Source organism: Quercus robur, chromosome 4, assembly GCF_932294415.1.
Source record: "Quercus robur chromosome 4, dhQueRobu3.1, whole genome shotgun sequence".
Lineage (NCBI taxonomy): Eukaryota > Viridiplantae > Streptophyta > Magnoliopsida > Fagales > Fagaceae > Quercus > Quercus robur.
The window spans coordinates 6429634-6443306 of record NC_065537.1 but is presented as its reverse complement, the minus strand read 5'-3'; the positions used below and the strand labels follow the sequence as shown (position 1 = coordinate 6443306).

Genomic DNA, 13673 nt, shown 5'->3' with positions numbered 1-13673 from the left:
GTATTCAACTAAATATTCAATGTTTTTTTGAGGAAGAACTAAATATTCAATGTAATCAATCTATTTGACATTTTTGTTTTTGTTGTTTTTAGATAATTACTTCTAATTTTTTTTATTCAATCTGTATGGCTTTTTTTTTTTTTGGATAAACGTTTTTGTGTTTTTTTTTTTATTTTTATTTGTTTTAAGTTTTGCTTATGAGTCATAAATGCAATTTTAAATACATGAAATCCATTATATAAACTTCTATAAATATATATGCTTTATCTATTAATTATTTAAGAATTTTCAAATTTTGTATTCTCTCCTACAACAAGGGTTCCATTTGTATTTGTGTTATGTTTATATGTGCGTTATTAGATTAAATTAATTTTCTTGAGTAGTATAATGTTTATTAATAAAAAGGAGAATAATTGAGCAATATCATGATGTTTTAAAGATTTAGATTTCAGCTTCACACCTCAACAAATTAGACTAACATTAACTCCACAAATTAGGCTAACATTATATTTTTGTTCATATCAACTCTTCATTAAATATGGTTAGACATGATTTTTATCAATCATTTTATTTTCTATTATTATGATTTTTTAGATAAATATATTATTTTATTTTTCTTCATCAATCGTGCTTAGAAACTTGAAAAGGTTCAAGTTTTACGAATTCACTTTTTATTTCCCTTGAATTAAGAAAGTTTGAGTTTAAGTTTAGTATTGGTTTTACTTTTTAATGAAACTCTTATGAAGACAGTTTGTTTGAGATTAAACTCTATTAGCTAAAATTTTAACAATATAAAATTTGATTTCCACTAATATTCAATTTCAACTAAATCCAGTAAGTTTACCACTTTTAAACTATTGCTACATTAATTTTTGGACAGATACAAATGCTTAATTGTTGATGTGCAGGGACGAATCTCTCCCTTAGAAGGTATTGTCCGTTTTGGAAATGGGTCGAGGAGACTGATGCCTCCCTCACGGATTTTCTCAATCTCACATTAGGGAGAGACGCCTCCCACCTGCAGCTTATAAGCATGAGCTCACAAGTGGGGTGTACACATCAAGTAGTACTACTTGATGGGCAAGTCTTAAAAACTGCACTTGGTGCTGCTTTGATGGTACTCCCCTACTTCTTCAAGTTAGGGGGTGGGGGTTTCCCCTTAAACCCCAAAAGGCGCATTTTTGTGGAGGGATGAATCTCTCCCTTAGAAGGTATTGTTCACTTTGGGAATGGGCCATACTACTTGATGGGTTCACCCCATTTGTGATCTCATGCTTATAAGCTGCGGGTGGGAGGTGTCTCTCCCCGATATGGGATTAAGCAAATCCATAAGGGTGGCATCAGTCTCCTCGGCCCATTCCCAAAGCAGACCATACCTTCTAAGGGAGAGATTCGTCCCTCCACAGTTGATATCAACTTTTTTTCCTCTTCATCACTATATGAATCATCTACAATTTTTATTTTGTCAATACACGTTTTTCTGTCATCAATTTTAATTTAAGTGTTAGTTTATCTACTTTTAAAATTTTCAATCCACGGACTTGAAAAAGTTTAAGTTTTACAAATTTCAGTTTTTTTTTTCCGTGAGTTAAGAGTTATAGTTTAGTATTTAATTTACTTTTTAATGACACTCTTATGAAGAGTTTGTTTGTCAATTTGGTTACAAAGCATGTGACACACGTAAGGTTAACACTTATTCTTTCTTTGTTTACATTATGCATCAGGAAAGTCAAATGCCATGTTTTATATCCTCAAAATACCCATTCCTTTTCAATTTTTTCCCTTCAAAATTAAATTGTTTTGGTAATAGGTTATACTACGAAATGCATAAAGACAGTTAATTGTCATTAATTATTAATATAGTGACAATAGATAGTTAAGTAGATCAAACTCTTTTACCAACAATTTACTATGAATAACAATTTATTTTCTAAACTATAAGAAATTAAAAATTCTACTTCATCTAAAATTCTATTAGCAAAAGTTTCAAGTATATAATTTAAAATAAATTTAATATTTATTTTGATTATATATCATTATTTTATGTTTTAATATGTAAAATTTATATATTACACACCATGCTCATAAATAGTGACTCTAATGTATGTATTAATTATATGTCATAACATTAATATTTTTTATATGTTTTATAATGTGACTAACTAATTATTAATATAGTTTTGAATCTTTTAATTTATTTACATATATATTTTTAAGTAAACCGTGCAACACACATGCCTTTAACTAGTAAAAGATAATAAAAGAAAACCAATTAATTATATCTGTAGGGACACAATTTGTAACGACCCACACATGATAGTGGGCTCATACGCAAAGGGCTCAAATAATACAATTTGTAGAGCGTGGGGTTGAAAGGCTAAGCATTAGTCACCGGACAGCAGTTTGATCGTGGTTTTTATGGAGGTTTATATGAGGGTGGACCTAGCTAAACCTTCCGTCGATGCGGTTTGTAGGATTTAAGTCTTCAGATATGGTCCGAGGAGCATAGTACTCTTCTCATTCTCCCTTTTGTAGGACTCCTTTTCCTGGGGATCCCTTTTCCCCTTGGCTCTCTTTCCCTTTTATACTAGTATTTACTTTCCTTTCAGTGTCCACATGTAAGTTTTACTTTCTGGGGTGTAGACCTGTCCCATCAGTCCATACCTAGAGTGGTTGGGGGTGGTTGTAAAAGCTAAATAGCATGGTGAGGAGTATGGGCCTGTCAGATGCAAGGTTCTCTACTACAGTATTGGCAGCTTTCTCCCTTATCTTGCCCCTGTACTGAGTTGTCATTTTCTTTAGGCGTTCTGTGAGGTGCCGAGCATAAGATCGTCCTCGGCCATATTCTTAGGTCTTTTTTTTTGGACTCTTACTACGCATCCTCGGAAATTATTCTCCTTGGCTTGGGTCTTTGGGCCCTATTGTGAAGTGGGCTGGGACCACCAATTCTCCGACCCCACAATATCATTCCTCCTATGTAACAAAGCATAATATAATCACAAATAAAATAATGTGATTTTTTTATTGAATATTATGACATAATTAGCATTGATCTATGTTCACTTTGTCACTATTTTATCACCTTTTTTTGTTTTGTTTTGTTTTGTTTTTGTTTTAAATATTAAGAGGCCATTGGTGTACTAGTGAACCTTGGGAATAGACCAACTTTTTAAGAGGAAATGAAAGATATCTTGCACTTAGGGGTGTGCATGGGTCGGGTTGGGTCGAGTTAAGAAGAGTTTTTGACGCAACCCACTATGGTGGGTTAAAAAAATTCAACCCAACCCATCACATAAGTCCAACCCAACCCACATGAGTTGGGTCGGGTTGAACTTGTGGGTTGGACAATTTTTTTATTACTATTATTATTAAATTGAGCAATATATATATATAAATATATTAAAAAAATCCAAAGATTAGTATCAATATAACTCTGTAAAGGCAAACAACACTAATGACTAAACAACAAGAATAATTTGCTGGGGTTTGTGTGAACTAATTGGATTTTATATAGGATAGGAAGAGTTGGCTATTTTAAAAATTTTATTAATTATATAATATATTTTAAATATATATTAAATATATGAGTGGGTCGGGTCGGGTTTGGAATTTTATGACCTGAACCCAACCCAACCCACTATCAAAAAATTTTTTTGTAACCCAACCCAACCTACCAAGCCCTAAAAATAGACCCAATCTGGTGGGTTGGGTTGGGTTGGGTTAGGTTGGTTTTGGCGGGTTGACTGCACACCCCTACTTGCACTAGAGGCCCATGATAATTAAAATTAACGAAAATTATGTTGTGTTATCTGTTTTATCATATTCTAATATTAAAAAAATGGCTAAAAAATAAATAAATGAAATGTGTAAAGAAATATAAACGGGGACACATAAAGAAATCTAATTAATGAATGAGAAAATAAAATTTTAGTACGAGCATGTTTAGGAAAGGTAATGTTAATATAAAAGTCTGCACATAGATAAAATAAGATTTAAAAAGAAAAGAAAAAGAGGTTAGATAAAAGAGAAAGAAAACTTATACATCTATGTTGGCAAGCAAGCATAAATCCCTTCTTTACTTGCTTTTGTTTTTTTTTTTGTGCACGCGCGTTGGAGAAGGTATTTCTTCTTTTTGGCACAATGGTATAACAATCCTATTTCACATAGACTTAGCTTTACCAATTTTTGACTAAGGCTAACTTGAAAACTTCCTAGGTGTGTTTTGAAGTCAAAACTTAGAATCTTCTTGATGTAAGTATTGATAATTATTTCTGTAAATTTGTTCTTTTGTATGTGTGTTTTTCTATTACTACTCTTAAATTCCAGGTTGTTTTGCTTTCTTAAAATATTTCATATAGATGTTAAATGTAGAAAAAAGTAGGAGAGTTGGATAATTTAGTCCTATATAGTTGTTCATTTGCACTTGAATTAATTTTATATGTTTGTGAGATATTATTGATAAATGGGTTTGGTTTATGTTACCTACATTATATATTGGAATTTTTTTTTTATTCTTTACTAATTACAGAAAAAATGACAAGATTTAAGTACAGTATTTAAGTGTTGATTTTTAGGTTGTCTTCTTAAAATTTTGTCATATACATTTTTTTTCTTACGATAGAAATATATTTTTAAATTAAGTAACCGCATTGATAAATTTTAAGATAAAATACCTAAAAAATAACATCTAAAGTATTTTATTTCAAAAAAAAATATTTCTTATGTTTGTGTGACCAGGCTTGTGAGTTGTGATTAAGATTATATAAACAACATTTTTTATTTTTTTTAAGAATAAATTGGGTCAGGAGATGGCATAAAAGTATCTTTTACGCCTGCTGATCCGGACCCGTCACGTCATCAATTTGAAATATAGCAAGAAATTAAAGCAAAAGAAATACTATTTTATTCATTCTCTCCTAACTTAATTAAATAATATTTTCTCTCTCCCTTGTCTTTTTTCTATTTCCTCTTCACAGGTCAGTCACAGTGTCCATTATTCTCTCCCCCTTTCATTTTTTTTTTTCTTTCTTCCTCATTCTTCTTAAAGCTCCACGCCAACACCATGGATCACGCTGTTGTGGTGGTGGTGGTGGGTCACGCCGTTGATCACGCCGTTTCCGTTGGTTTCTGTGGATCAAACCGTAGGTGTGCGATGGTGGTGCAGTGGACGGCGGCGTGCGTGTGCGGTGTTGGTTTGGGTTGCTGTCCTGCTGGGTTTTGTGGGTTTCCCATCTATTGGTGGTTGATTTTGGGTCATGGGTTTGTGGGTTTCATATGGGTTTGTGTTTGATATGGGTTTTGTTTGGTTTTCCAATTTGTGGTGGTGGTGATTAAGTGGGTTTTGTGGTGGTGGTGGTTGTTGTTATGGGTTTGTGGTGGTGGTTGTTATTGTTGTTGTTGTTGTTTTTTTTTTTTAATCAGAGTTGTGGTGATGGTGATTAAGGTGAGTTTGTGGTGGTGGTGGTTGTTGTTCACAAGGAGTGGGTGGCAAGGGAAAATGGGGCCACCCCAGTGGTGGCTCGCGGCGGCAGCTATTGGTTGAACCATGAAGTTTTGGCCATGGCAGTGGTGTTGGTGGCTTGTGTTGAGCTTTGATGCTGCGGCCATGGAGGTCGTGGGTTTGATTCAGAGATGGAGAGATCAGGTGAGGAGAGAAGAGAAGAGAGGCTTGAGGCTTAATCTTTTTGCTTAAAAAAAGAAAAAGGTGACGTGGCGGGTCAGGATTGGCTTCTCTTTATTTTTTTTCTATTATTAAAAAGAAATTTATCTTTCTCATTTTTTTAACAAAGCAAGTGAGTCATCTCTTTCACTTTCCTCCCAACTAAAATCAACGAAAGAAAACTAAATTCCTTTTATTGAAGTGTAGGTTTCTGTTGGGTAATTGTCAAACGTTTCAGCTTTCCTTAAATAATTTCTTTCTCTGTTTTCCTCTTCAACTGACTGTCCCTCTCTCTCTCTTCATCTCATCGACCATGACAACGTGATCCTCAAGGTCCTCACTCTTCTGTTATTCAATACTCTCTGTGAATTCTCTGTTTTTTTTTTTTTTTTTTTAATATTAAATTTATATTTGGTTTGTGTTCAATTTGTGTTTGAGTGATGGGAAAACAGTGGAAAAGGGGAAGAAAAGTAATATTAATTTCTGGGTTTTTTGTGTTTTCCTGTTTTTATGTCTGATTTTTTCCTCTTGTAGCAGTAGCTTGTTTCTTGATTTCTGTGTGGAAATCATAATTTTTAGAAGCTTTCTATGAATGTTCTATTCTCCCAGCTCTCATTTTCAGTGCTTTATTCCTAGAAGATGCCAGGATGAGAGAGTTAGCCCTATTTCTCCAAAAGAATAAATTTTTTCTTGGGTCTTTTTTCTTTCCTTTTATTTATTTATTTTTTTTATAAATAAATTTGATAACTTCTGGTCTTACTTTTGAGTGAAAAAAAGAAAGAAAGAATTTTTGACTTGAACCATAACATCTAAACAACCAATTACATGGGGAAAGGTATATCCCGTTAAAAATAATTTTCATTTGTTGTTTTGCCAGTTGATTGAAGAGTAATCAGTCTGGGTTAGTAAGGGAAACAGTGAAGGTTGGAAGGCCAAGTTGTTTCAAGCAGCTTTTGAAGTAAGTTACCAACATATTTCCAATGGGTTCAATGAGTAGTCAAGAAGCCTCATTGTTGTCATCATCATTCTAGTGCTGTTTTTGTTCTTTGTGTCATTGTACCAAAAAAAAAAAAAAAATGTTTATTCATAAGAATTGTTGTCATTCTCTCAGAGCATTTATATTTTTAAATAATACAAAGAATGTATTTTAGGAATTGAGTTTGTCTGGCTGAACCCATGAGTTCCTAGCTTAAAAGTTCCTTGCTGTTGATGCAACTCTCTGATACACAACTAAAAATTTTGGACTGCAGTGTTTTGCACTCAGAAGTCTCTAGAATACTGCCAAGTTGTTTCAAGCAGCTTTTGAGCATTACCACCACTGCTAAAAGCTAAAGATCATTGAGATTTCTTTGTTCTGTGCAATTGCATCTTTTTTGTTTTGACAATTTCTATATTTGCTTTCCTTTTCTTTGTTAATCTTTTAGTGTTTCCTATTGTAATGATATTAAATTAAATTTGAAATGGGTTTAGGTGTTTTAAGTTAAACTCTTAAAGAACAAAATGCCTTAGATCTATCAAGGGAAGCTGAATCATGTAGTGTTCAATGTGCTAAAATCTTGCAAGCTCTAGACCATTTATTCATTACTTTTGTTTATTTGATTTGCTTTAATATGTATTAGAAAGCATATGACACGTAATCTAGTTATATTTGAAAAAAAAAAACTATAATTTTAAAAAAGAAAAGTCAGATTATTAGTACACTGCCAAATCCTACCTAGCTAAGTTGCTGTGCGAAATCCTATTGACAAGGGTTTATGCAATCACTTTCAGTTATACTACGGCCTATGTAATTGTGGAAATCTTGCAAAAGTATACAATATTTTCTCTTCCATAAAATTGATGCAATACATTTTTTTTTTTCAAAATTCAGTTGGATTATGTCTGGTGTCTTTGGAAGTGGATTTAATTATTTCCTTTATCAAAGTTTATAGCAACAAGTAATGAGTTTAACTCTCCTTTGAAGGGCTTTCATGTTGATGGGCTGTCACCTAGTACTTTTCCTATGGTAAAAAAAATATCAGCCTCCTCAGGTCCTTGTCCTTGATGACACAGGCCACATTTCTTTGCCAGATTTATGCTTGGGTCTGCCAGATTTGGGAATTGGCTCAACCTTTAGTGATGGGTTCGATTTGGGTTCTTCTTCAATGGCCCAGAACTTTGTCAATGATGATGATTCTTCTGACTTCAATTTGTATCCACCATTGAAGAAAATGAGAACATCTTGATCGAACTTGGAAGAAATATGCCTCCAGCTGAAAACAACCTTGAAACAAGTTTCTTCACTATTTCCATTTGATTTCTTTTGCATTTGATGCCAAGGTATGTCTCTTTTTTAAGTTGCATTGTTTCATTTGCATCTTTGGATACTTGTTCATTGGATTGGATACCAACCTAATTTGAATAAAAACTAACACAAAGAAAATGCAAAATTGATGAAAGAAATTAATCATGTGATTTGTTGCTAAATTTTATGTCTTTTAAGGGTAAAAGTTGTTTACCAAAATTATTCTATAAAAAAATCGATGAATTTGTAGAAGACAGTGGACAAGTAAAATATTAATAGCTACTAACCATACAAAGATTTGGATTTGGGCCTAAAATGTATTGTTAAAAATGAAACCAACAGGTTACAGACCCAATGGAACCTCCTTCCACATAATTACAATATTGAAGACGAGGTCTTTCAATTGTTAGACAAATTATAAAAATAAGCCTTTACATGTTCATTGCATAATCACTCTGATAATGAAGTTACTCATACTTGATGGATTTGAATTTTTAGTTCTAATCCATTACTCCATTGTTGGAGGCCGTATCATTTAATTTTGGTATAATATGTGAGTATTATGATTTGGGTCCATTAGTCTGTTACTAGTCACCGTGAATCGGCCTCTCCCAAAAAAAAAAAAAAAAATAGGAGTAAAAAAAAAAAAAGGCTGCCTACGAATCACCTCTTCTAGACCCCACGAAAGTGGGAGCTTTGTGGACTGGGGACCTTCCCTTTTTTATTTTTTATTTTTTATTTTTTTTAAGTCTGGTACTAGTCAGCACCAATTCTAAAATTCAAACTTCAGTAGGCATGACCATATGCTTATGCCATCCTCAATTTCACAGAGCAAGAAGTTTTTGAAATGGATTTGAATTTGCCAATAGTCGTAGGTTCAAGGTCCTTTAAACGCACCATTACATTTTAAAAGCTTTCTTTTTGAAATTGTTGCTGATAGATTGTCTCAAATTTCATAATCTTGTAAAAATGTTGGGAATTTTAAGTAGATTTCAGATATTACATCTAGTTTGCTATGAATGATCTCATCTCCATTATGGTTGGAATTGGTGGACGACATATCTTAATCTAAAGAGTGCATGGAAAGGAGGATAATGTTACCTTCTAGGTTGATCAATCAGTGGATTTAGCACTTTGGAATGATTTAGGGAGGTCTCTAATCGGGTGGCAACAACAATTTATTTCGTTAGACTTATTTGTTATTATGTTGTTAATAAAGCTCTTTTGTTTTGTCTTCTTACTTGGGCATGCTATTTTGTAGCTTTGACTATGAGTGAAATGTGTCTTTGCTATTGATTGTTGGACTACAATGGTGATTGAAAAACTGAACGAGTAGAATTGAGCTAAGTTACTGCACGAACTCCTACTAACAAGGTTTCTTTCTGTCACTTAGAGTTGGACGCAACCTATGTCATGTTGGAATACTTTCTAGCTTGCAAAAGTATACCAATGTTTTTTTCCCATAGATTAATGCAACTACTTATGTTTAAAATTCAATTGGATTATGTTTGGTGTCCTTGGAAGTGGGTTTAATCGTTTTCTTTATCAAAGTTTATTGGATTTTTATAATAATTGATAACAAGACCCTATGAGTTAATAGTTTTCTGACCAATACAGGATGACATATCATCTTATACTAAAAATTACAATCCTGAATCAATGCCCATTTCCTTGAAATTTCCATAAGATGTAAGCAAATACACCATAAACATGTCAAAAATATTCAAACTGCCCTTATGGTATCCCTTATGTTTTTATCTTTTCGCCACCTTTTTTGCTATTTCATGACAAAAAATGTTCACAGCATAAGAAATGATCCCATATCAATCTCAAGTGGTCTTTAAGCATCTCAGAAACCAAACTAACCTCCACCTCCTGTTCCTGAAAATTGAAAAAGAGGAGTTCATAACACATAATGAAGAAATAAAGGAAAGAGAAAAAGATACTCATCACAATTTGTATCTATATGCTGTAGTAAGCAACAAAAGACCAGATGCATAAGCAATATTGAAGTTGGACTCCTAGTTTGACTAGTAAACTAAAAATCTAATAAAATAATAACTGATAAAACACTACCTTGGAATCAAAGAAAATAAAACCTAAAATACTTAGGATCTCCTATAAAATGCTAGTAAACTTAACTAAATCACAAAAACATTAAATGTATGAATTTATGGATTTGATAGCAAATGACATCTGAGTCATAAGAAATAGAACACATAATCTAATGATATGACGGCAATATTTAATTTGAAGTAAAGTTATGGAATGGTCCTTATAGGAAAGAATGTAACAAATCTGGTTAGACATTTGTTCCTCTATTAGATTACATGGACCAAGCTCCTTATTCACTTATAATAAGCATCCAGTTACATATGTTACTTACCTGTAATAATGAGACAATGTTTTTCAGTTTCAGATTTATCTCTCTTGTAGCTTCCCCAGTTGAAGTTCTAAAATCATATCGATCAGCATGTCTCACTTTCAGCCTCAATGACGAACTTTTATAATCTTTAGCTATTGTGTGCCAAACCCCCACCACGCAATATCTACCTCCAGAAGATGTCCTCCCCAAGGGCCATCTCAACCCACCCTTCACATCTGGATCTAGAACTGCAGAATTAATAAGACTTCTAATGCTTTGCATCTCATCATCCTGGAGAGCACATAAATTAGTTTGGTCAGACATTTAAGTCTTAGACTCTCATGAGAAAGAAATACTATGCTAAAACTATCCCATATGGTAAAGATTAGTCCAATCCCACCCGTTTTTAATTTTTTCTTTTTCTACTTTTTTCTTCTATTTTTCTTTTTTAGTCCAATTGCTTCATACAAGAGAAGATGATAATGTTAGTATCCTTGTAGCTTAGTGCCATTGACTGGTCTCCTTTTCAAGGAGAACTAAGGTTCAATTCCCCCCTCTCCCACTTCTAGTAACAATTTATCATATATATATGATGATGATGATAATTAATCCTTCCTACTAAAATATGTAGAGGGAAGAAATTAAAATATTGAATCTTAAATTTTCTGTCAATAAGGACCATAAAACTTTAACCTAAACTTAACTTCAGCATGATAAAAATGTGCTTTTTATTTCTTTTCACATATATACATTGGAATTTGAATGCACACACACATGTACTAAGGCTGTACAGACAAGAAACTTACAGTGAGAGCTGTTAAGATCCTCTTGGTGGATAGCATCAGCCTTAGGTCTAAGTTTTTATCAAGGCACGATATGTCTATGACCATATGACGCACTTGGTGTAGTTCAATCTACAAGAACAGTGAGACATTTGAACATAAGTCTCAAATCACACATAAAACAGGAGACACTAAACCTCATCATCTTTTTTACTCTATACTTTTCACGTTAAATTGATGTATTTGTCACGTAAAATTAATAAAACAGGAAGAAAACAAATCATCAGCACCCCACGAAACAAGTTCAGACCTAAGCATGATTTGAATGCAATGTGCATCAATATTAAGCAAAAAACTTGCCTTATAAAGTTGAAGCCTTTTATCTTCTTTTATCACACTGCATTTGCAAGAAATAGTTGAATCTGGTAGTGTGGCATCAGACAACTATACAAAATGAGAAAGTAAATTGGGGAAGTCAGTGACCAACTAAATCAAAAGGCATAATTGTGAATATATATAAGCAAAGGTATTCAGCAAAAGAAATACCTTTACATGGTATAAATCTTTCTCCTCTTCAAAATCAACTTTAATCTTTTGGGTGACTTCCCCCTTAATATTTGCCATGTATGAATTAGGAATATTTGTGTAAAATGATCTTCTCAATTGACTCAATGTAGTTTCTGTAGCCAAACCTACTCTCGTAGTTTCTTCGCTGATTGAAGGGCTCCTACATGAGAAAGTTGTAGCTACTTAACTCTTCCAAGTATGTTAACAGGTTCTCTTATTACAAATCTGAATGTGAAATCTTCAAAGTTACAAAACATCAATATCAATACATTCATTACTTCAAAAAATTTAGTACATTTTATTAAATGGTATATGAAATGATCAGGTTGTTGTTGCCAAAACAAATGAATTGTTTCATCAATCAAATCTAGCAACCAATAGACAGAGAACTAGATAGAAAGAGTAGAGATAACTATAATTGATAAATCATGGTGAAGGGTACATATCTGCATAAGCAAGTTTGCTGCACAATCGCATTAGAAACAAATTGCCCGTGTTTTATTGACAACTTCCCTATGTGACCTTGTGCTTTTGCGGTAATTACTTTATATGACAAGATTTAGTAATGTTGAGACAAATATCTAGTAATAAATGACACTAGATAGACCTTTCTCTTTCTTTTTCTTTTTCTTTTTTCCTTTTTTTTTTTTTGAAAGTTACACAGACATCTAGTATGTCTTAAATCCATGACCTCACCCTCTACCTAGAACTTGTAAGGGAAGGAGGTGCTAATTGAGCTAGAGCTCAATAGCAACCCCAACAATAGACTTCATATCATATTGTTACTCTAACTGACTGAGTGTATCATTAAAGTTTTGGTTAATGAAGTTTGAAGTTATTTTCTTGGTTAGAAGATAAGGATGAAGTGACAGTTGACAACTTTGCTTAGGTTTGAGGTAACAAAGTGCATAAAAAATAAGTGTTTTGGATTTATCTCACTCACTTCTTCATGCCAACCTCATAATTTCACATTTTTTCATTATACTGATTTAAATTTTCATAGGGCGTCCCAAAAAAAAAGACTATTGACTAAAACAATGACTCATAGGATAGAATAGAAGTATGGCTTACTTATGAAAAAGAATTTTCCCAAATCTAGCAACCAACTTTGGCTTGACATCTTTCAAGTCCAACTTTTCATTCTTGACATTCTCGAAAGAAGAAAGCAAGTCTGACACAACATTTTCTGCTATATACACCCATGGACTCCTCACTTGCTCAACTAACCAAAACCAACAAACCCATTATTAATAATTAGTTACAAACAAAAAATCTACTTAGAAAAATAGTAACATTTACCCGGATGATTGTTGTTGTTCTTGAACAAAACTAGTGGATTTGTTCCTGTTGTTCTCTCAAAAAACTGCAAGGGAACTGGGTCAACATGTACAGAAGATGGAAATTGATAATTGTGATCCAAACCAACTGGAAACCATGTGGAAATGGCCTGCTTTGCATAATTATAAATGATCTTTCCACTTCTTTGTGAAAAGGGTTTGGGTGGCAACCTCAAATTAAGATTTCTCCTAAATTGAGGAACAAGGGATTGTGGAATTGGTGAGGGTCTATTATGCCCATCACTACTACCAGCTTGGTATGAGTGACGCTTGTGTGGAGGAATGTAAGCCATCAATACCTATGAACTTCTGATAGTACTACTACTGCTACAAACAAATGATCTCTTCAATATTAGTACAAAACATACTTCTCTTCTATATGGTGAAGACTGATATAAGCCGTGGAGATAAACTTGTTTGTTAAGTTCCACCTTTTTTTTTTTTTTTCCTGAAACTGAATTAAGCCATGGAATTCAACTTATTTCTTAAGTTCCCAAATTTTGTTTTCTAACCTTTTATCCAATGAAAATATTTTGTTATGATCATTCATGGCGAATTTAGCCAATCAAAGATTGGCTTGCAGTTTAAGTACATACTACATAGTGGTGAGCAAGTACATGAACTTCTCCATTAAGGGATTGTTTGAGTTAAAAATAGATTCTTATATGCGAGTGCTCTA

General features: G+C 33.0%; 2 protein-coding genes and 1 long non-coding RNA gene across 5 annotated transcripts in view; 1 reads left to right on the top strand and 2 right to left on the bottom strand.

The window, feature by feature from the left end:
- The window catches only part of LOC126720435 (uncharacterized), a 63598-nt gene extending 50284 nt beyond the window's left edge, over positions 1 to 13314 (bottom strand). The window contains exons 1-3 of one of the 3 annotated variants that reach the window (XM_050422947.1): positions 12957 to 13314; positions 12729 to 12879; positions 11783 to 11817 (exon numbers count right to left, since the gene is read on the bottom strand). In XM_050422947.1, the coding sequence (XP_050278904.1) occupies positions 11783 to 11817; positions 12729 to 12879; positions 12957 to 13287 (517 nt within the window). In that variant the 5' untranslated portion in view covers positions 13288 to 13314. Of the gene's footprint in view, positions 1 to 11444; positions 11535 to 11636; positions 11818 to 12728; positions 12925 to 12956 lie in introns of those variants that run through there. The other 2 variants (XR_007653386.1, XM_050422948.1) reach the window with 2 other exon arrangements.
- LOC126720452 (uncharacterized) lies at positions 4946 to 9239 on the top strand. The gene is made up of 3 exons (XR_007653405.1): positions 4946 to 5992; positions 6537 to 6617; positions 7623 to 9239. It is a non-coding gene; the product is annotated as an uncharacterized LOC126720452 (long non-coding RNA).
- On the bottom strand, positions 9610 to 11223 carry LOC126720444 (uncharacterized). The gene is made up of 3 exons (XM_050422961.1): positions 11115 to 11223; positions 10330 to 10599; positions 9610 to 9824 (listed from the first exon to the last, which is right to left on the bottom strand). Exons 1-3 carry the CDS (start codon positions 11196 to 11198, stop codon positions 9726 to 9728), a joined length of 453 nt encoding a protein of 150 aa, XP_050278918.1. The 5' UTR covers positions 11199 to 11223; the 3' UTR covers positions 9610 to 9725.
- Positions 13315 to 13673: the final 359 nt, after the last annotated feature.